Source organism: Abramis brama, assembly GCF_963993115.1.
Source record: "Abramis brama genome assembly, chromosome: 15".
Lineage (NCBI taxonomy): Eukaryota > Metazoa > Chordata > Actinopteri > Cypriniformes > Leuciscidae > Abramis > Abramis brama.
In genome coordinates, this window is record NC_139977.1 from 12,147,139 (window position 1) to 12,172,113 (window position 24,975).

A 24,975-nucleotide genomic window follows, 5' to 3' on the forward strand; every position below is an offset into this window, starting at 1 on the left:
CTGCTACTGCATGTCGCCTAACTTTTTCTGCAGCAGTTTTTCTGCTACAAAAGTGATATCGCCATCTACAGGGCAATGAAGGTGCTATATCTTGTGCATTTTGCCCTTACTCACCCAAACCTTTCAACATAGTTACTACTTTACATGAATGTGCATGCATTAGCAGGTAGTTGTGATTCGCAGATGTTTGGTATATGATATGAGGTCATGAACTGCAACCAGTAAAGAGACAGAAACGGCACGTCCAGTGCAGGTTGGCTTTGACTTGACATTTTTATTTATCCCACATATTGAAGAGATCTTTTGAAGGATATTGGTTTACTTGTGCCCTTTTTTTTTTTTTAGCACTTGAGTTAACTGACACTTGCGTTTAAAGACGTTTTGATTTTGAGGTGTTCAGTTTTATTTTGATTATAGAACGTGATTGAGATAAACGTGATTGCTCTCCTCACAATACACCTTGTTTTTGTCACTGGCATGTCTCTCAGGTGTTGAGGACTAGTGCATCTTTGAGCCTACATTCAGTACGAGAAAAATACTTCAGTACACTGTTAAAAACAGACCTGGTTTCACAGACAGGGCTTAGAGGGATTAGGCCTTAGTTTAATTAGGACATTGAAATAGCTTTTATAAATGTGCCTTAGAAAAAAGAAAACGCATTACTGGTGTGCATCTTGAGACACAACCATATTTTAAGATATGTCAGTGCAAGTCGCTTTCAGTTAAAGCAGCTCAAACATGCATTTTAGTCTGGGACTAGCTTAAGCCTTGTCTGTGAAACTGGGGGTAAGACTTTTACTCAAGTCGTATTGCAGTTGGTAACTTGTAATGGAGTCTTTCACTTTAAGGTATCTGTATATTTACTCAAGTATGGATATCAGGTACCCTTTAGTCTTTACACCTCTTTTACACCTCATGCCGTGTAAACATACCTTAATTTAACATGCATAGCTAACATGAACCTTGAACCTGATAACTGCGTCTTTTTTTGATGAGTGTTTTTCATCCAGGTTCAATTCTTCATGTAATCAGTGTAGTTGCAGCAGCCTTTTGGTCAGGCTTTTTTTTGCAGTATTTGCATGCTGTAAAACGAGGACCTTTCCTTGGGACAGCACACCAAGAACCGGGACTTTCCCTGGAAAATGGGCATTTCTGGTCACCCTGCTTTAAAGATGACTCCCAGAGCAGCAAAGTGCAGTTTCAATCATTACAGATGATAACCCAGATATGATTTATTTAGTGACCAAACACAAAAAATAAATTAAATAGAAAACCACTGATGCCTCTATTGCAAATCAAGGTATAAAAATCTCATAGTTTTACATGGTGTAACAAAAAGGTGCCTTTTATGTCAGAAAAAGAATATAGAAAAATAATTTGTTAGAAAATAAAGCTTACAAAAAAGAATTTTAGAAGTTACTGTTGATAACTGACAGCATAAATTAATACCATGATAAAGCAACACAAGTGTGAGATTACCAGCCCACAAGAGAAAGTGTAGAATGGATCTGATATATTATTTGTGACAGGTTCAGGGTCTCAGAGTTTGATGAAGACCTGACATGAGATAAACTAAATCTACAGTAGCTCTCAGTGATCAACTTCCACATAAACTAAATATTAGATAATGCGTTGTGGTTTTTAGGAGCCAACTCCCTATTTAATATCAGTTGCTATAAAACATCTGTGAAAAACAAATTAAAATATATTACCAGTCACATAGATGCATAATTTTTGTGGCATATTTAAAGATTCATTTGAAACCATTTGGTGCCCTTTATATGTTAAATGTAGACGTAGTATTACAAAGATGCATATATCTTAAGGTCTCCATCCTGTTACCTGTATTTTCTGATGCTAAAATGTCACTTCATGGTCAGTCAATAAGTGACATTATGTATCAGACATTATATTCCATATATTGGATTTATTTCCACTTCTGAGCTCCTAAAAGGACTTTCAATTTCAACTTCAAGTCTGCAGTTTAAGCTTGTTTTCAAAAATATTGCACTAGCATTAACACTGGAAAACATCACAGCAGAGCATGCAGCGCGATTGGTCTGTAATCTGAAGTGAAGGTTAAAAACATTTAATTTGAAGCTTTGCAAAATGAAAATTTTTAAACAAAGGTTTTTACATCAGATGGATTTGTACGAGAAGGTTGCTACTTTTGTTAAGGGTGCATCTGAACCAAAGTCCCTTTAAGGCAAGTCATTTCACTCGGCGGCCATCTTTGAAACGCCTCACGGCAGCTATTTCGGTCACGCAAGTACAGCTACTATCTCTTTGAATGGGGAAACAACATTCTCCAAGCTTACGATTAAATTTCATATTTGAAGTCACCAATAAAGTCTGACATGAACTGCATCATAAATGTTGTTACTTATGCTCAAATGGCGTTGAAAAGCATATATTTACGGTTGGTCAAATCAATGCGCATGTGCAGTCCCAAGTACGAGTCTCCAGTTTCTATGGGAAACCAGAGCTTCTAACGGCAGCTAAAGTGATGGAGTGACTTTACCAACTGCTAATTGGTTCATTTATTAAGAAGGCGGGAATTTACCGCCATATTGCACATTGCAGTTTCCCCCATTCATAGGCTGCATCTGATATTGCATACTTTGAATAAGTAATTACTTCATGACCGCTAAAAAAGTATGTTCTATATAGTATGAATGTGTGTAGCATTAAAGTAATCTGGATGTACGACATTCACCATGTTGTCATTATTATGTGCGTTGCTTCAATGCCAATCATAAATCTCTCCTGTTTCCTCATGGGAGAGTAAAGTGTCCATCATATGCACACTTCAGAATCTCAGTGGAAGTAGCAGGTCATCCGAGGACTTTTCTCCTAGTGTTTTATGAGTACTGTGAATTCGGACATACTACTTTTGTCACATACTGTTCCTACTATATAGTATGCAATTTTAGATGCAGCCACAGTATTATGAGTGAACCTTCTTTGTATATCTAGTCTTTGATCTGAACACCTCCCATAGAACAAATACTTGAAATAAATATTGCCTGTTCTATGAAGTTGCTCGGATACACCCTTAAGCATATTTCGAAGAGCTCAGAAATACATTTTTGCTTTCTTTGGGATTTCTGATAATCATCACATTCTGACACCACAGGAGGTGACAACATAGATGTCAACATAGCAAATGTTTACTTTTAAAGAGAATGTCTTTTTTCTTTCTTTTTTTTAATGTTCGAATACTTTCTCCTGTCCTGGTCAACTAAGTCAATCCACCTTTGCACTGCATACAACAGACCAGAAGTCATTCATTTCCTATGGAGAGTCACACAGAGGTTGTATAGTGAGCCAATTATCTGCATATGTGTAATTTTCAAATCCAATTTGGAAAAAAAAAATATTCAGATGTGATGCATTCAATTAAATCCAATAGGCATTAAACAAAACTTTTTTGTTTACTGTCAATTGTTTGTGATAATGTACAGTTATCGATAAAGAAGGAAATAATTATTAATTTAATATTTATACTTTATTAAAGGTTGTGTCCATATATTTTATCCAAAAGTACAGGTGGTCATTTGTCCTACAGTAAATGCATAGCTTTTACTATTTGTATTTGATTATTCATTCCACCACAGTTAAGGTAAAAGCTTGCAGAGATCCAAAAAGTGAATTGCTACTTGAGTTGTATTCAAATGTTGTGTGCAGTGAAAAGACAGCTTAAGACATTCAAGCTGATTTCCCCCCGAAAAGTGTAATGCAGTAGCCTGGCAAGCCAGACCTACATCAAGATGTTGGGTCTGGCAACTCACCATAGACACGGCTCAATCCGAGGGGCGGGATAAACGGCTGTCTTTCAAATTCCCTCTGCACGCAATAGGACAGCGCTTCAACCAACCAGAGCGTTTTCCCAACAGCGGAGCTAGTTGATAGATTCAACTTTTGCCATATCTGGCCGGCAAAACTACGAACACATCTTCCTTTTTTTAAGAATGACTTAAGTGCCGTTCTATGCTCTTTTCTCAAAGAAAAACCTAACTCCAAGTTCTCCAGAGTCGCGGACAAAGCCGATTCGAAAGATGTTCGCCAGCAGCAGCCGTCATTCTTTGTTTTCAAGTACAGGGAACCATCGCAACTCTGTCGTCATTATGTTAAGCCCGCCACCGCCTACTCTATACACGACGTGATTGGCCTGACCCAATTTAGGTTTTTGCAGCTGGAAAGTCAATGGAGAGTTGCTAGACTACCCTGGCTGCAAAATACATTTTGCTGCCGCTAGGGTGCGTCTAGATTTCTAGGCTAGTAATGCAGTTCCTGCATCACAATATGCCTATTTCCCTGCTAATAGTATGCGAGAGGTACATCAAATTAGTAGTAGGCTACATGCAAATTTGCAGTATTCATAAAAACAAATAACGGGATGACTTGCTACTTCTGCAGAGATTTTGAAGTGTGCATAGATAGACGCTTTACTATTCAATGAGGCTATGGGAGAGGATCCGTAAAGTCATAGATCACATGACAATGCCAACATGCCGGATGTAGTATGTACTAATTGTATTTATACTACACGAATACATACTGTATAGCATACTATATATAAAACATCCTGATTTTGCTGAGTTTGATGCATTAACATGTTTTGTTGACCCTGGAACAACATTTTTAACAACAAAATTTAACCCTACCGCTAAACCTATCCCTACCGCTAAGTTATCCCTAACATCAGAGGGAAATGACAGGTGAATCACACTGATGTAGAAGCACCTAACCCTGGTTGTAAGCCTAAACTTGACATAAACTGTAAACTTGTACCTCAAATCTGATTGGTTGATTAAAATGCTGTTCCAGAATCAACAAAGATGTTGATCCAGAAACATGATGCACTTGGTGGAATCAGGTTCTGCGGTTAGATCCATCATGTTGTCATTATCATGGGATCTACCAGTGTTTGTGTCGCTTCACAAATCGTCTCCTGTGGTGCCATGGGTTAATAAAGTGTTCATCCAACACATTCTCACTCACAACTCGTCACACATTGACGCTTGGTCACTTAACGCACAGGGTAGCTACCCATTTAGCGTAATTTTTTCGAAGCACAGGGTACCCCATTACTTTCAATGAGAAACCTTTAGCATCTTACATGGGCGCATTGGGCATGGGAATGTTATCATCATGATGAACATATATATTAGGTTATAATTTTGCCATTATGACATGTTGGAGTGTGATTCTTAATTTAATCAGCCAGCATAATTTTATTTACATTTATATATATATATTGTATTTTTTAGATAAGTTTGAATACGTAACCCAACCCCACCCCTAAACCTACCCATTTGTGTATTATGTAATATAAAACACAGGATATAACAGGCAGATACGCAGATACGACTACAGGCACAATTTATTCAAAAAGTACAAAAATCCCAAGTGTTCTGAGGCCAAAGGATTGATTTGTGTGAAGAAAAGACCCAAAAGCGATCACCGTCTCCATCAGCCGTAGATCATGCACAAATTCAAAAATTGCAGACCGAAGAAACGTTACGTCAGCTTTGATTGTAAAATGGCATTGGCTCTCCTATGTCGCGTGACCAATTGCGTCATGCTAAAGAGTCGGGTGTATCTTTTGAATGAGATATGACTGCATGCATTCACGGAGCGGCGGGATCATTTCAGCGATTAAAGCATTAAGATCCACTCTGTTCACTTCACATAAAGATATCGAATGGCTTCAGAAGACTTGGAATGCAACATGAGTTAATACTTGTATACTGTTTTTAGTCAGTTTTTGCAATTAATACCTGTGACTGTACTTTTATTTCCTTGTTGCGTGTTTTATATTGTTTAGAGATGGGTAGGTTTAGGGTAGAAGTGGGGTTAGTTGCTCCAAATATTAAAGTAGTCTATAAATCTTTATAAAATCATGTCTGCTTTTACAAATGCAAATAATTATGCGTCTTGATCCCTGTGCGTTAAAAAGTGACGCCGAGAAGTGGATTAAAAAAGTTCACCAAAGTTGTCCTAAGACAAGAACGGGTATTGTTCAAAATTCATGTATAACTCTGATGAAAGGTTTTGATCCACTTCAAATGTTGACTACTGTACTTTTCAACTACTATTTTATAAATACTGTGAATTTGGACATACTACTCCTTTCGCCTACTATACAATAGGAAAGTATGTGATTTCAGATGCAGATTTTGCTTTGAAAGTTATGGTAGTTTGGGGGCAGGGCTTTCTATTATCTGACCAATGGCAGTCAAGAGTGTCATTATTATTATTATAGGAGTCATTCATTTTTAGTTCAGAAATGATAAGCTTCCCCTTTGAATATAAATTCCCAGTATTTAAAGACTATGGGCCTCAATCAATAAACACAAGTGGAACACATTTTTCAAATAATTTGGAACGCATAAATACACATTACGTAAATGGTCGCATTGACTCTCGCACTGAGGTTTTATGAACGTTTTTACACTATTTGTTTTGTTCGTGTTGAGTGAATAAGATCCAATGTGTGCAAAGCGTAAAGATGCTAAAGTATGAGCGTTACAGGCCTTTCACTATTGTCAAACCTTTTGAACCCAATGGCCTTCGCTACTGCCACTACAGCTGTGTCGTAACAGACTCCTCTTGTTCCCAGCTGGAGGAGCCTAAAATGTCACAGGGTCCCATCCAGCCATCACTGGAGGCCAAGAGCTGTGCGCTGGAGGAAGCACAGTGCAGCGGGGCCGGCCGGAGGAGGAGACTCTCTCTGCCGTTTGCCCGTCGAGTTGTGGCCTGCGTTGGGTTATGTTCAGTCTCAGAGGGTCCCAATCCCAGCGTGTGCAGGTGCATCTCGCTCTGTGTTACCTTCGACAGCGTCTGAGGGTCGTGCCAAGATGTTTGCGGTACGCTGTCTGAGACGCTGTATGCAGACGGCTGAACTCCAGGGGTCTCCGCATGCGGATCCGGGACGTGTCCATTCATGCGCGACATCAGCATTCCCAAACGCTGCAAAGAGTTTTTCTTGGAGCGTGAAAAGGTCCGCACAAATGCAGAGGGGTGGGATATGTTCTTCCTCAAGCCGTTGCTTTCCAGTCTTTCTCTGGCCGGTCCCGACATGGACCTAAACAGGGCCGACACGCTGAACTGGGACTCTCGGTTACTCCTGTAACATTGGGAAAAGGACGTAGATGCTTTGGATCTGGTTGACTCTCCCTCATCCCCACATCGGTGTCCTCCGAGCCCGTCTCCCTCCTCATACTCTTCTTCCTCAGGCTCAGCTGTTTCGTCCTGCTGAGTGGCATCGCTACTGGAAGAGTATGTGCGGCGTGGGGGTTTACGGTTGCCCAGCAGGTCTAGAACCTCGTAGCGGAAACTGGAGATGTCCTGCTTCAGTTCCTGAATGCAGAGAAACAGAATTCAATTACCAGAGCTTAACCACATCACCTAATTACAGGAAATATTCCAGCGTTACGAGATTTATCTTCATAACTTCTCATGCTTAAGTCCTAATGGTTTTTCTTGTGGCGTTTAGGGATATGCCTTGTCTGAAGTTTGTTACCTTCCATTATCAGTCTCTTCCCAAGTGTTTAATATACAAGAGGAGATGGAAGATGGCATCACAGCCAACAAAATGTCCTGTCGCACACAGGATGGAAATTTGGACATATCGTTCTTATTGTCATATCATGCCTGGTTATGATTACACTTTGCATTTAAAGTGAAAGCTACATAAGGAAATGAAAGGAAATCATTATTTAGACTATGAAATGCATATCAAGCTAAATAGATGTTCTAAAAGGTTTGGATGAGCCATGTTTGAACATACATTGTGATCGCACATCAACTTAATTCTATATTTATATAAGTTGCTATATTGCAATGTAAACTGTGTACAGTCAGGCTAATAAACCATTTTATTAATATTAATACTCATACAGTATATTAAGTATACATATACTTTTTAAGTATATAAACCATTCATGTTCCTCCAGTTTCAAAGACAAGGCTTAAGCTAGTCCCAGACTAAAATGCATGTTTGAACTGTTTTAACTGAAAGCGAATCATAAAATATGTCAGTGCCATTGTTTTGTCTCAAGATGCACATCAGTAATGTGTTTTTTTAAGGCACGTTTAAAAAAAGCTACTTAAATGCCCTAATTAAAACTAAAGCCAAATCCTGGCTTAATCTAAGCCCTGACTGTGAAACCAGGCCATTTTTTAATAATGTCTACTTTACTAACAACCTGGCAAAGAGATCTCATTGTTATTGCCCATGCATAAAAGGGTTTATTTTTATGATGCTGCCAGTAGTCTATGTTGATATTGTATGTTTCAGTGTCTATCCAAATGTACACAAAAACAAATGAGATCACAGTGGCCTCTATAAAATTGTATAAGTGTCTATAAAGGGAATAAGATGACAAAATAAAAAATCCTCACACCTTGAAGTTCTCCTCTGTCAGCCCTTCGTCTGTTTTGGCGCTACGGATCATGGCTGCAACGTATCGCTTTACCAAGTTTCTGATCACCCCCTGAAAACAGCCACAAACACACACATTTCTCTTGACGTGTTTCCTTCTGATCTACAAACAACCATGTTTTCCTCTTCAAAATGATTTACAAGGACTTCCCGCATCCCCAAATGAGGTGATGATATAATCTCGGACAAGGTGAGTGTGAGGGACCAAGCAAAGAATGAGGGCCATAAAAAATTCAAAAAGAAAAAAAAATGCAAATAATCAAATCAAATGTTTAGGCCTGTAAAAGAGGTCAACAAAACAAGACTAAAAGAGTCTTATTGCCAAATAAATGATATGACTACAGAAACCATAAAAAAAAATACTAAAACAATGCAGGATGAATGAAGGAAAAGCATTGCAGTAATGGATGTGGTATGTGCTCAACATTACCACTGCATCATGAACCATCACAGTGAGATAAGTTGATGGGCTTTCGATGTGATTGGCATGCGCATATTTTGAGATCCCAGTTTAATAATGGGTGAAAATCAGTTTTGGGCATATTCATGTATGGTGAAAATCTGGATGTGCATTCATTAGCATTGATTTGCATATCCAATTAAAGAGTGAGCCAAAACAAGCTTGCGCACAATAACAAAAATAACAGATAATGCAATATCTGCTACTGCAGCTCTTGATTGTTGGGAGTAACATTTGTCTGTAGCAATTATATACAACCTCACACTCACTAAATACACTGCTTAAAGGAATAGTTCACCCAAAAATGACAACTCTATCATTATTTATTCATCCTCATGTTGTTCCAAGTCCGTATGCTTTAATGTTTCCACAGAATATAGAAGAAAAGATTTTGAACAATCATCACACAGCTCTTGCTATTTAACGGCAAAGCTTTCAAGCTCAAAAATAGCAACAACACCAGAAAAATAAATCCAATAAATGCATCACAAAAGTAGTCCAAATGGCTCCATATAGACTCACACTACATTCCCGGTCTTGTGAATTAATAATGGCACATCAACATTTTTTAGGGTTCTTTTATGGTGTTTTTGTCCATTTTGGAACTTGACACACACTTTTCACACACTCACTCTTTCAATAGGGATGTTCATTACAGTGTCGCGACCTGCACCAGAGGTTGCTGGAGTCAGTCTGGCTATGAATTAATACATTAGCAATGTCCATCCAGTGGTTATCAAATAAGAAGCAGGACAGGATGTAATGCAATTAGCGCAAGTACCGAATATTGTCAAATTACAATTAACAGTATTTCTACATGCTATCAAGATATATATTTTAAGCATGATCATGATCAACACCTTTTAAAATCTCACGATTTGTTTCTTTGCAAGCACCTAGGACTATTATTTATGAAAAGCATGCAAATTATATGGCTTGCAAAGCTCTAATAAGTCATTAATATGCATGATGCCCATCGGCTAACGTTTGTTTTCTCATTTAAATAAATTGTTGGCATTTGTTAACATATTAACAGCATGGGTTGAATCTAACAGCATGCTGAAAAATGGATTTGTGACATGGATGCCAAAATGTAATGGGTACAGCCATTACCTGGTAGTGCTGGTTCTGGATGAGGTTATCGGCATGCCTTTCCTAAAACAGATTGAGCAGAAAAACAGATTTCAACAATAAATGTGTGGCATACTGGCATTATACAGATGCAAAGATAGTCTGAACAATCATAAAATAACTCCAGTGTTGATATACATGGATATGCTATTACAGTTTTTGTTAATATGTTCAATTAGATGTTTCATTTTTATTCAAAAATGGTCTTTGATAATATATTTTTCTCATTTTATTTTATTTCAATTAACATTCATTTTGTTACAAGTAAAGACATGTTTTTCATGGTTTTACTTAATGACAATTAATCTTGAATAGTTTAGAATAGTCCCTAAAATGAAAATGGTGGTAACACTTTAGTTTAGGGTCCAATTCTGACTATTAACTAGTTATTGTTGGATTTTGGCTGTTTATTAGAACTTATAAAGCACATATTAATGCCTTATTCTGCATGACCATATTCTACATCCCTTAATCCTCCCCAAAACCTAAACTTAACAACTACCTTACTAACTATTAATAAACAGCAATTAGGAGTTTATTGAGGCAAAAGTCATAGTTAATAATTAGTTAATAGTGAGAATTGGACCATAATCTAAAGTGTGACCGAAAATTGTTGTCATTTGTTCACCTGTTCCAAACCTGCATGACTTCCATCCATAGAACAAAAAAATAAGTTTTGAAGTCATTTCAATGCAATGGCATTAAAGTGGAGCTTTGACTTCAAAAAGGATGCAAAAATATCAAATAGCTATCATAAAAAGTGGTCCATGCATCTCAATTCAAAGTCTGAAACAATACAAAAATGTGGTGTTAACTTTAGCTTGACAGCTCCAGTTTATTATAACTGTATAGACTTTATGCGTCAGAGAAACAAGCCTGCAGCCGTCTTTAATTTTGTCTTTGAACTTCCGTTACTGCGGCAGCTCCGTATATTTCTATGGCATCGCTGTCGAAGAGTAATGAGCTGGTGAAGTGGACATTTACTTTGTAATGTTTGAAGTGGATGTCATAAATGTCAGTAGACCGGGAAGATTTTAAACCGAGTCATTCATAAATCCGTAAGATCTTACCGTCATGCTGTGGAAATACAAACCGGAAGACAGAACGCAACGAGTGCAGCGCTGAAAAGGGGCGGGCTACATAAGGTCTATACCAGCACATTTTCTCCTATTGTATTCCACAGAAGACAGAAACATGAGGGTGAGTAAATGACGGAATTTTTAACTATTCCTTGAAATCTTCTAAAAGCATTTTACACACATATTCTTCACTGAAATGCTAGCTAAAAATGAAAAAATAAATGATAGCAGCCTTACATAATGATTCTTAAACCCAAAACTGTCCGCTCCATGTGCTGTGTGTGGGAGAACGTGGGCGAGTGAGTTTGCAGGAACAGTAGAGCCCACCTCACAGAGGAGAGAAGTTCAATTGAACGAAAGATGTCAGGGGAATTGATATGGTTGAAGCGAGGTTGCCTAGCAACCAAAACCGGTATAGGGCAACTTGAGGCTGGACGTCAAATAGACATGCCCTAGTAGGTTAAATCCAAACCTTATTTAATGGCAGGACATCCTTGAAACCATTTTAAGGATTTATGTAAGGGATAATGTACGTCCAGCCGGTTGTTATGTCAGAATAAACCCGGACAGGGTGATCAGGATCCCGACGCGAAGCGGATGTACATTATCCCGCTTATTACACGGCTACTTGCCACATAAATAAATAATTAGACACGAAATATTGATCTGAGTCAAAATACAGAGTTTGGGTTCCTTGCCACCTCAAACTTGCTTAGTTTGGGACACTTAATATTCAACAATATTATTGATTTGACTGCATTGACACTATTGGATTAGAACTGAACTGAGCTGGACTTTGACATCACTGTTTTCTACAGAACCGCCTTATAGATGAATTTCATAACTGATGTACAAAATTTGTCCATCATCGAATCCTATTAATCACTGTAAAACTACTTTGAAACAATCTGTATTGTATGGGCTACATAAATAAAGGTGACTTGACTTGAATGGAAGAAATCATAACTCTCAGTAAGGGCTCGTTCACACAGAACGCGTTTTTGCTTTGAAAAACATGAGACGCAGGCAGTGGAATGGGGAAAAATGCAAGTCCCGAGATGTGATTTTTAAAAGTTGAACTGATTTTAACTTGAGCACCACGTTTTTAGAAAGCCGTGACATGTGACACAAGACACAAGACGCGAGCGCAATGGTTATACACGTCCGTTTGGCGTGTTTACATAGAAAAACAATGGAAAAGTAGCGTGTTGGAATAGAAAAACGCGTTCTGTGTGAATTGCCCCTAAGGCAGCTGTAGTTCTGTCTTACAATTCGCGATTGTATTTTTGACACAAGCTTCGCAACACTCAATATGGCGGCTGTAGGAAGTCCCACCTTAAAGAGTGCTCACATTTACCATTGTTTAGTGAAATTTCAAAGGCGAAATCCAGGCATTTCAAAAGGAATTGTGACGTCACGTAATAACTATGAATTGAGAATGGACAATGAACCTTTTTGCTAATGTGGCCTGTTTGTATAGGCTACTCTAGAATGAGCAGGTACATGAAAAATTGTTTGTACAAAAAAAAATTGCACAAAAGAAGCACTATTTATGATAAACCTGTTACTGTCAGATTATATTCATTATTTGAAATATGTAATAGCTAGGTAATTTAATGTTTTCAGTGGCAGAACATTTTCATTCCCAGACCGTTTTCCTAAAACTAGCCACTCTAGGCGAGTTAACACAAACAAATAGACAAAAGGCAATGAAAACATGAGGGCTACACACTTGAAAGCAATGAACAGGGAACCAATGACCAAACAGAACAGAGATCCACATGACCAAAACAAACAATCAGGACATGACACATAAACAGGGGAAGCACATGGCAAGATCACATCAGGAAAAGGGAAAATCACATGACAAATAGGAACCATGACTATGAAAACTACAAAATATAAGACATGAAAACATAAACTTGAAACAAAACCACAAAAAGACATGACACATACATCTATGTCCTTATTGAGAATTGACAGAGATTTAGATGTTGAGGGTTAGGTCACTATTATGATGATTAGTGTTTGCTTTAGTTGGGCTCTTGACCCTTGACTTTTTAACCTTGGTTTTTCTCTGGCTGCTGTTACTGTGTGTTTATAAGACACATTCGTTATGATGAAAAAGCCAAGAGAAAACGTGATCAGGTAGTTTGGCTAGCTATTGATGGTGACATAATTATCATCTAGTGGCCTAATTGATCTCATTCGGTGTCTTAACTTTGATCATATGTGTGTGATATGTAATTAATTTAATATTTTTGATTATTGTAGCCCTGTTTTTCTACAGCATGAGATTCAGCATGATAATCTAAGCAGATTATGATAATCTAAAGTCTTTTGAAAACACATTGTACTCTAAACATCTTAACTCATGTGTCTACTAGACTCACTTAGACATCATGAATCAGTGAATGAATCTCAACAACGGTGACATGCTTCATACTGCAGTGCATTCTGGATGCATCATACAAAACTCATCCATGGCTCCCAGAATCCACTGCAGCATGAAGAATGTCCCATGTCACTAAAAACATTACTAGAACAAAACAATTTCTAGCTGGACAGTCCCTTTTCCCACCATCCACCAGGGTAAAATAATGAGTCTGATTGCTTAGAAAATGAATAGCAGAACTTTCCTCAATAAACCACATGATCTGAGGTCAAATTAATTTCCACAGCACAAACAAAATGTAATCCTCAGGGAGAAGAGTTAACAAAGCATGAGCGATAATGAATGATAGCAATGCTTGTCTTCAGCACTACTTAGTGGTTCTTCAAAAATCGCTGTTTATAATGGCAATTATGCTGTTTTTGTTTGCTTTAGTCAGGAGCTGTGTCAAATTTACTGAGTGAAAGCTATAATGTACCACCCACGCTGCATTCAGAACGAAAGCGCATAATGCATTACCGTGAACTCTTTGAGTTTTCCATGTTTACATTTGTCCTCGTGCCTTGATTCTCCGTGTCCACACAGACGGCAGTGCAGCCACACACACAGGTACCACACAGACTTTGGACTAGGTATGATGTTGAAGGGTGGCGGTAACGTCCCTCCCTCATCAAAGTAGCTCATCCACAGCTTTGTACGAGCAAACTTCCACTCAATGTCTGCGTGATCCTACAGCAGAACAACAGACAGCCAGTTGGATGGAGGACAGTGCTGAAAGTGCCAGTTGGGATAGTGTCCCAGACTGGCTTTTGTTGTGATTGGATGATGCGCGTTTACTCAGAATTGTGTTTACTTGAATAACAGTTCCCATTATGAGACACACGCAGGCGGTGAAAATGGCTCTAAACGTAGGCTATAAGCACATAACTAACATGCTGAAAAGTACATAAACATGAGCACATCTGACTGTCACAGAACTGCTAAAATATGATGGTCTTTTAGTATCCTAAAGATACTAATGGATTTAATATTCATTAAATGTGTGAAAACACATATATAGGGAATTCACAAGCAGAAACGACAGGAAATGATTGTGTCCAGGTCAGTAAGTCTTAATCTTAATATCAGATAATTTGACCTTTTTATGACAAGATAGTTGTACTGGATAAAAAGATAGTTGTACTGGATAAAAAAAATGTCAAGTGGTGCAACTTTCCCAAAACGTGCTTTTTTTAATAACAATTCATGATATTTATAAAAAAGACTTTTTACCTTGAAAAATATATTATAAAGTTTTTTTTGGCAATTTTAGTTATTCCAAAAAAATATATTTTTAATGATAGAAACGTTTTGGTTACACTTTATTTTAAGGTGTCACAGTGTTTGTTACAGTGTAATTACACAAATAAGTACTGAGTAATATTAATTAACTACATGTACTTACAGTTAGGGTTAGGGCTTGTTACTTGTAATTATGCATAATTTACTGTTATTTTTATGTAATGTGTAACTGTGTAACCTACAAATAAAGTGTTGTGCAATAAACTTAGCAATAAACATGTATAGTGCAATATATGTATTATTAATGCAATATTTATAAATGTTTGATTACATAATTGTTTACTTTTGTACTATACGTATGTAATATTGTTTTGGTTTGTTGTATATTTTTTCCGGCACCAAGAGAAGCACTTTCATTGAGTATAATAACAATAAAGGCTTTCTATTCTATTCTATTCTATTCTATTCTATTCTATTCTATTCTATTCTATTCTCAAAGTTTTTAAAAACTGTATGAAAATACATGGATGCAAAGAATACTAAATACTAAGAATACTGAGAGCTTGGCACATTTAAACTGTTGTAAACTAGATTTGCTCAAGGACACTCTTATTTGTCATTGACCCAGATGGTAATAGCACAATATTAAAGGAATAGTTCACTTAAAAATGACAATTCTGTCATCATTTACTCACCCTCAATTTGTTTTAAACCTGTACGAATTTCTTTCTGCTGTTGAACACTGAAGAAGATATTTTGAAGAATGTCGGTAACCAAACAGTTGATGGACCCCATTGACTTCCATAGTATTTTTTTTCCCTACTATGGAAGTCAATGGGGTTCATCAACTGTCTGGTAACCAAAATTCTTAAAAATATCTTCTTTTGTGTTCAGCAGAAGAAAGAAATTCATACAGGGTTGAAACAACTTGAGAATGAGTAAATGATGACAGGATTTTCATTTTTAAGGGACTTATTCCTTTAATTGCACTATACAAATATCTGTTAGTTTTATGAATCAGATGCAACCTATCAAATATGGCACAGTGTTATCTTAGGACATTTAGCATCTGGTTAAACTGCATTGCATGTAGTTAATAAATACAACACAAGTTTTTGTGCTGAAAAGTGTGAATAATAATTAATAATTAAAATGGGCATTTATTAAATCTGACTTCACATATTACAAGATCTCTACACGTGCTCTAAATCTCTTTACTTTCACTTACTTTCCATACTTACTTTCAATCCCAAACAATTGATGTGAGAGCAGTATAAACCCTTACATTATAATTGTATTTGCTGGCACTCACAGCGATGAGCTGGTAAGAGTTGTTCATCATAGCGATGAGCATGTTCAGTAGCACCACCAGTGAGATGACGTTGTAAGTGCCGAACATGGTGGCCCCTACAAACTCGGTGAACTCATGACGGGCCTTCACATTGGTAACGTACAGATTCAACAGCCCGAACACAGACCAGAAAAGAGACTGAAGAGTTTCAAACAGCCTGAGAAGTCAAAGAGAGAGAGAGGGAAATAAAGAAAGAAGCAAAGCAGAACTAGTAATTTCTCCAGATTCTCTCAAACACACACATACACACACTGAGTGAAGCAGAACTAAATTGGGCCACTGAATTGAAAGGGTGGCATTGATGCTCTTTCAAGCCATTTTCCTGCACTATTATCAACAGCCTGCAACTTAAAATATACAATACTGCACATACTGTTTCTTCTTAAACATAGATGAGAACTTTTTAATGTCCCATATTTATAAATTGCAGAGACAAATCTAAGAAAGACATTTGATTTCCCTGAAAAATATTTGAACAGTGTAAGTGAAGTGATCACATACTTGTCATTTAAATTTGAATTGAGGAGTAAACATGATGAAGAACTGCAATTCAATACTGAACATAAGGAATTTGAATGACATGATTATTAAAAATAACTTTAACTACAAAAGCAAAGTTTCTCAAGACAAACTTTGTTTGAAAGTTTTAAAGAAAAGTTTAAAAAACATTTGAAAGTTAAAAAAATATTCAACATTTTAAGGTTCATAGTCCAGATGGATGGATGGACCGACCAAGCGACCCAGACAGACAGACAGACATACAGACAGACACAGATAGATAGATAGATAGATAGATAGATAGATAGATAGATAGATAGATAGATAGATAGATTTCAACTTTCAAAAACATTGAAAGGATGAATGTGGGAAAAAACAGCCAAGAAAAAGCGGATAGGATGTTTTCATGACTGTCTTTACTTAGAAGAAATCAAATATTTGCCCTCTCAAGAGTAGGTCTGAAATTTATTGTTCTCATTGAAATCTCTTCCCATTTCCTAACACATTATTACTGCACAGCCTTGAGCAAAAGATTCTCATCATTAGACAAGAGTTGATGGATGAAGCGCCGCTCTATAATTTTGTCTTCGTCCTCTGAGATCAAATGATTCTTCAAGGCTCATGCTATGATGTAAAATCTCAGGAAGATCATAACCATTTCCACTCTCGTTTCCTTTCTCATTTCTTTCTCATTTTGACCTCTGCGGGAGGTCAGCATTAAGCTGCGTGTGGCATCTTGGCCACATTACTTTCATTGATCAAGGCAACCAATGCTTCATTGTGGGTTTTATAATACGTGCATCACAGTTCATTTATTTCGATTATTATCAATGCTATGAGACCTCTGTTACTGCAAAGGCAAGCTCGACCGTTGAGCTGTGTCATTATCATCTAATATCTTATGTCATTATCATATAATGTCTTAAACACACAGGACATTTTTACTCCTCTAGGACTCAAGGAGAACAAAACGGATGTTAAAGAATAGTTCACCAAAAAATGTACATGCTGGCATTATCTACTCGCTCTTGCTTTTCACATGTTGGCAAACATGTTATGTTAATGCTGGTCTGTTTGGCTGGTTTTAGAGGGGTTTTCAGCACTTTCATAATGAAAAATCGGTAACACTTTAGTATGGGAAACACATATTCATATTTTCACTATTAACTACGACTTTTGCCTCAATAAACTCCTAGTTTACTGCTTACTAATAGTTAGTAAGGTGGTTGTTAAATGTAGGTATTGGGTGGGATTAAGGGATGTAGAATAAGGCATTAATATGTGCTTTATAAGTACTAATAAACAGCCAGTATCCTAGTTATATGCATGCTAATAATAAGTAACTAGTTAATAGCGAGAATTGAACCCTAAAATAAAGTGTTACCAAAAAATCTGAGCTGGTTTTAGCTGGATTAAGGTGGTCTCCCAGACTGACTAGATGACAAAAGTGGCCAAAACTCCTCTAAAACCAGTCAACAGACCAGTCTGCTTAGGCTCACATTAGGCTGGGAGACCAACTAGATCTTTACTAGAAGAAAAGTGCAGAATGCAACTCCAAATGCAAATTATTGGAGAGTACCAGTTTCTTGGAGCCGAAATCAAAGGAAGAAAGGAGCGAATAGTGGACATTTCCAAGTCACAAAATTATGGAAGAATAAATTGAACAGGAAAATTCCATTTATTTTTCAATTATTTTGTGACTTTATATTTTGTGTATTTTGTGAAATGTTCCACTAAGATTCTTCTCTCTCTCTCTCTCTCTCTCTCTCTCATATATATGTATAGCAACCAAGATTTGAATTGTTCTAGAAAAACAGTTCTAGAAAACTCCAGAAAGTTCTCAACAGTCCTAGAAAGTTCCTAGAGTTCAAGTTTTATGAAGTGCTAGTTTCTTATAAGCAGTAACGTTAGTTATATGGTTAAGTTCCTTTTTTTTTTTTTTTTTTTTACTTAGAGGAATTATGGTGTTTTTCACTGCTTTTAAAGGGATACTCCACTTTTTTTGGAAATAGGCTCATTTTACAACTCCCCCAGAATTAAACAGTTGAGTTTTACCGTTTTCGAATCCATTCAGTCGATCTCCGGGTCTGGCGGTACCACTTTTAGCATAGCTTAGATATTTTTCCTATTTAAAACTTGACTCTTCTGTAGTTACATCGTGTACTAAGACCAACGGAAAATGTAAAGTTGCGATTTTCTAGGCTGATATGGCTAGGATCTATACTCTCATTCCTGCGTAATAATCAAGAAACTTTGCTGCCGTACCATGAGTCCAGCAGGCGTAATGATATGACGCAGCGCTTGAAAATAGTCCCCAGCTCAGTAACTTCCAACGTGACTGGGACTAAGTTTGTCTAACCTATTAGACCTGCGTCATATCATTACGCCTGCTGCACTCATGGTACGGCAGCAAAGTTTCTTGATTATTACGCAGGAATGAGAGTATAGTTCCTAGCCATATCAGCCTAGAAAATCGCAACTTTACATTTTCTGTCGGTCTTAGTACACGATGTAACTACAGAAGAGTCAAGTTTTAAATAGGAAAAATATCGAAACTCTTTGGTCATTTTTTTGAGAGAGATGCTAATGGTCTTGTCCGATTCAATGATCTATGCTAAGCTATGCTAAAAGTGGTACCACCAGACCCGGAGATCGGCTGAATGGATTCGAAAACGGTAAAACTCAACTGTTTAATTCTGGGGGAGTTGTAAAATGAGCCTATTTCCAAAAAAAGTGGAGTATCCCTTTAAGCAAAAGTGAATCGATTTATGATACAGGAAATCTTTTATTTGGAAAATAGTCAAAAAGTTATAACCAGTTTTTTGTTTTGTTTTTTGCGGCTGACCTTATTGCATATTCATTTGTAGGAGTTTCCCTTTCAGAGTATTTAAATGAATCATGCAAGGTGATTTACTTAGGTTTGCGCTCGTCAATTTACTGGTATTTGCGCCATTATTTAGTAAGTGTACTTCATTTTCTCAAGGGGTAACCTGGACATTCTACTAAACAACTGCACAGTGTGTTTCACTCACGTGGAGAAGGCATTGTTCTGCTTCTCACAACGGATCCCTTTGCAGTGGCTGGGCTCTTCGGACGCCTTCGTCTCGTAGTAGAAGTAGAGCTGGTTGAGGCCGTTGGCGAAAGCCAGCAGCACCAGACAGTAGATGAAAAGGAACTTGAGGATGTCCAGCAGCATGCGGCCGAGAGAAATCTGCAGTGGGCCCAAGTGAGAGTTGGCGGTGAACAGAGAGATGAGACGCAGCGAGCTGAAGATGTTGGCGATGGCGAAGAGAGCCTCGGCAATGAGCGTAGGGTGCCACATCTCCCACTCCACACGAGGACGAGAGCTATTGTACTGATGGAGAGAGAACATGTGAGATAAATAAAGACACTGTGGTGGAAACCATATTCCTTCTTCTACAATCATTTCATTTTAAGTACTGCTCAAACTCTGTACAACCTGAAACAAACTATTTACAAGTGGTCCTCTGTAAAGGTATCTACTCCAGGACTGTATAAAAATGATGGTATCAACCTTAAAGTAGGCCACCATTTTAAGAGATATGGTGGCCAGGTAGAGGGAGTTCATCGCAAAATCCATCAGGTTCCACCAGTCATGGATGTACTCTGTGAAACCTCCATCCCACATCTCTTTAATCTCGGCCCAGATGAAGCCTGCAAGGATAAAAAAAATTACAACAACTGCAAATCAATATGAAAAAAAGTACAGTAAAAAAAAAAGTTGCCGTTTGCGTACAAGAAAATAAATCTAAAGTGCAAAGTATGCAGAAAAATTACTGATTTTGATTGATTGATTGATTTTTCTTTTTATATTTGATGTTTTTGGTGTCCACAGCTAGCCTGGAAATCCAGACCCTAATCTGAAAGATTAAGGGTCTGGCATCGACTACTGAAAATTCTACCCTTCCCCAGACTCTGCAACATTTCTTGCCCCTCGAATAATTTTTTTTTTTTATTTTTTTTTTTACTAAAGAGCAAACAAATACTGCTTGTCATGTAACGTAATGTATATAAAATCGGATGACGAGGAATACTTCAAGGAGACAGGCTTTAATAACAAATACTCAGGAAACAGGTTTAACTAAAGAGAAATACTGTTGGGCTGTTTACACGACACTGTTTTCAACTAAGAACGTAACACTTTTTAGGCGTTTTGGCCATTCATTTACACGACAATGGCATTTTGGGTGCCTGAAAATGTAACGTTTTGACAACGGGTTTCAAAGTTTCAAAACGCGAAACTCTGAAGACGATGACATCATGCACATACGTATTACGTGTTCAGTCTATAATGTTTTATCGTCATCTATTGGTCTGGCAGCAGAATACAGGGTTTTTAGTCGTTTTCATGGATCCGTGTGAATGGGGATCGTTTTAACAATGGTGTCGTCTGTACACGGAAAACTCTCCGTTTTAGGCATATCGTTGTCGTGTCAACGTACCCTAAGGGAGAACTGAAAGCTTATAAGCATGAACAAACAAAGGAAACTAATAAGTTGAATAACAAGACACAGGTGAATAAAATGAACAATTAAACAGATTGAGGAAAACTGGGTCACAGGACAGAACCAAAAACTCTGAAGGGTGGAACACAGAACATACAGTACACTTATGTATGTTACACTGCTAGGCTAAAATATATATTTTTCAATGTGCCACTGCCTAGTGCTTGACTTCTTATTCACAGAAATAAAGCAAACTTCTTTCTAACAGATTTCACCTGTCCTCCAGACTACAGATAATTAGTTTCAAGCCTCCACTTGTGTCTACTTCTGGGCTTGTGTGTACTTTGAGAGAAAACCTCAAGCCATTATGATTGAGCCCTGCTGTAATCAGTTCTGAACTGGGGCTTCAGATATGATTTCGCCTGCTTATGTCTTGAGGTCAATAAATTATTTTATCAATAATTCATGAGTATTCATTTACTTCATCAGAGGGATAAAACCATAGCCGTATCCATTTCCTATGCAGTCGACCAGTTTTACTGCTTGAGGAATGAGCCAGCTAAATGAATGTTACAGATCATCGTTTCGTCATTATTTGAGCTAAATGGATATTTGAGGCTACAATTTTACACTTTGGATTCCAGCATTACAGTGTCCGCCCACTTTATTTTTCTTATTCATTTTATGCAAAGGGATTTTAAAAAAAAGTTATAAGCCATAAAAAGACTTTGAAATTAAGTTTGAAAAAGGTACATAACCTTGTGCAAAAGAAGTACACTTTACCATATAAAAAAAAAAAGAGTACTTATAATGGAATTTACATGAAAATACTTTAAAAGAATATAGGCCTATAAGTGCAAACTGAATGTAATGTGTTTAGACACTTAATTGCATGTTATTTACATGTAGGACTTAAATACATCTTTTTGAAAAAATGTTAAAGTGCTGAATGTGCTGACAAGCATTTATGGTAAATTGAAATACACTATTGAAACTTGTATACCATGTATTCAAATATATTTGTAATTACACATCTGTAATGGTGAAGTTGCAATTCAGTGCATGTAAAATATATACATTTTAAATGTAATACTGAATAACACTACAGTTAAAATTATAATCAGGTACTTTACATGTACTTTAGTATGTTAGTCAAGACATCGAAATAAGTGTATTTCTATAAAGCACAACACAAGTTGAAAAATAATGATTTAAAACGTTTAATTTGACATTATTGCGAAGTGCACTATTTAAAAGAGTACTTAAGTTTGTAATAAGTGTAATCTCTTTAAGTACACTGTGGCATTTTATTTAATTAATATGGTATTACCTGTACAGTAAGGGTAAAATACTGTACAATAAGTACAGTTTTTTAAAATATGCTTTTAAGATTTGAAGTACACCAACCTACCCATCCATCCATCCATCCATCCACCCATCCATCCATCCATCCATCCATCCATCCATAAATCCATCCATCCATCCATCCATCCATCCATCCATAAATCCATCCATCCATCCATCCATCCATCCATCCATCCCACTGTTGTGCTCAAATGTACCCAAGGAATCTTACCTAGAACCCAGGGTAAGATCAACCACTCCACAATGGTGGGTGGAGGTCCCTGTACATGCAGGTCCGTTTGCACAATATGCTGTGAGGCGAGGAGGAGGAGCAAGAGGAAGGTCAGGTAGGAGGCAGTGTGGCAGATGAACTTGATGAAAGGTTTCTTGATGAAGGTTCCCAGAGTGCTCTTTGGAGCCAGAAGGTAAATGATGGAGAAGATAGGGAAGAGCAGGCCAATGATGAAGCAAGTGACGAGCTTCACTGCCCAGTGACGACGTCTCCAACCCGGGAAACCATCGTACCAAAGTGTTGCCAGGAGCTGCTGGCAGTTGGGTTGAGCTACAAACTGTCAGAATATAATAATGGTTGAATGATCTAATAAGCCTGTGAAAATATCTTGACAAATACAGATAAAGATGCAATTCATGATCTGGCATAATATTTTTGATCGCTTGAGATTAATGCATACAAATTGTTGAAAAGATCAAATAGATGTTAAATTCAGATGTTTTGTACATATTCTTGGCTACTTGGTATATGATATACGATACTATGAAAGTATATGAAAAACAAATAATTTGTAAAAGAGTAATCTCGTGAAAACTGTCAAGAAATGTCTTGCAAAAAGAAAGTTATTTTTTGAAAAAAAGAAAGTTACAGTTATATCTATTGTGATATTAATTTAATGAAAACCAAAATATAAAAAATCTCTTAGATATTATTGGTAACACTTTATTTTAATGTGTCCTTGTTACATGTTAAATGCATTTACTATAATAACTTTAAATTAGGCATAATTGCATGCAAATAACCCTCAACCAAACCCAAACCCTAATCCTACCATAACCCTATAGTAAGTACATGTAGTTAATTAATATTACTCAATACTTAAATGTACAATTACACTGTAAAAGAGACACATTAAAATAAAGTGTAACCAAATGATAATATAAATGTAGTGCAAAAATATTAGTGAATTTGTAAAAATTCTATATCATAGTATAATTGTTTTGTTTTCTATATCGTTGGCTCTGTGATGAAATGTTTATGTTGCTCTATTGTAATTTGCTACGAAGTTTGGTATTGTTTTGAATATTGTTGCATCTGTGACAAAGTGCTCATGTCGCTCTATTGCAAGTCGTTAAGGATAAAAGCATCTGCTAAATGCATAAATGTAAATTGATAACAAACATTACACAACAGCATAAATGTTGAAGAGGTTTTAAAGCGGGTAAACATCAGTGAGGTTTGGCATTCACGTCGTTACGTATTACCTTTTTCCACAGACATTTGAGGGGAAATCAATTAAATCAACCTTTCAGACGTATACGTATTAATTTAATATTTAGTAAAACGTACATTATGATTATTACAAAGTCTATTTCCCTGTAGTTACATGGTACAACTTGCTCAAGAGCCAAATGTTGATGATGAACAAAATAACCCTTCATCTACACTCCACTATGCCACACCACCCCAACTTTCCATGACTGCACACAATTTTACAGTTAATCGAAGGTTTATATTTTAGCATTGCAAAAAAAAAAAAAAAATCACAAATGCTCCAAAAATGGCTCCCTTCTACACAATGCAGGAGTAAAATGATGTGCCTGTCCATAATAATTGTATAAATAATGTTTCTCAAATCACATTTTCTCTTGCTGCCTGGCCTACATTTCTCTGAAATGTTATTAAGTTTTATGAAAGGAGTCCTATTAAACAGACAAATGATTCAAAATGCAACAGCACCTTGAACTGTCACCGCTCATGAAAGCATTTTGCAATGATGCCATCAGCATTAGAAAACAACTGTTCTTTTGAAAGCCATTAATCTCGAGATAACATTTCTAGGTTAATACAAAAGTTCTGATTTAGGTTCTGATTCTTTTGACTGTCCTGGTTCAGTTGTTTTTTTATTTTTGTTTTTTTTCTTCTATTTTTTTTTTTTTATTTATTTTTTTTTTTTTATCAAATGTATACATTCTTTTCAGCTTGGCAAAAGGTGTATTGTTGATTAATAAAAAAATTAAAAAACTAGGATTTCCTCAAAATCAAAATGATTCAGGAGGAGTACTTCACCACTGCATTTGATGCAGAGCCAAAATATAACACACTTATCAAGGCAACAATGATATAGTGAAACTTAATTTGATGCCTGAGGACAAGACAATTGTTTACAGGTGTAGATACGCTTTACTTACATTAAAATCTATCAAAACATTGCTTTTCATTTAGATTTATATCATAAGCTGCTTTTAAAATGCCACAAGGAATATGAGCTTGTGCTATGACTAAACCAAT

The 24,975-nt window shown here is 36.8% G+C and overlaps 1 protein-coding gene across 2 annotated transcripts in view; it reads right to left on the bottom strand.

Moving 5' to 3' along the window:
• Window positions 1-1,217: 1,217 nt before the first annotated feature.
• trpc5b (transient receptor potential cation channel, subfamily C, member 5b) overlaps window positions 1,218-24,975 on the bottom strand; it is a 47,413-nt gene continuing 23,655 nt past the window's right edge. For both annotated transcript variants that reach the window (XM_084136542.1, XM_084136541.1), the window contains 8 exons: window positions 22,684-23,020; window positions 20,177-20,316; window positions 19,674-19,996; window positions 16,105-16,300; window positions 14,031-14,240; window positions 10,023-10,064; window positions 8,412-8,501; window positions 1,218-7,365 (listed from right to left, as the gene is read on the bottom strand). In XM_084136542.1, coding sequence (XP_083992668.1) covers window positions 6,589-7,365; window positions 8,412-8,501; window positions 10,023-10,064; window positions 14,031-14,240; window positions 16,105-16,300; window positions 19,674-19,996; window positions 20,177-20,316; window positions 22,684-23,020 — 2,115 coding nt within the window. In that variant the 3' untranslated portion in view covers window positions 1,218-6,588. The remainder of the gene's footprint in view (window positions 7,366-8,411; window positions 8,502-10,022; window positions 10,065-14,030; window positions 14,241-16,104; window positions 16,301-19,673; window positions 19,997-20,176; window positions 20,317-22,683; window positions 23,021-24,975) is intronic.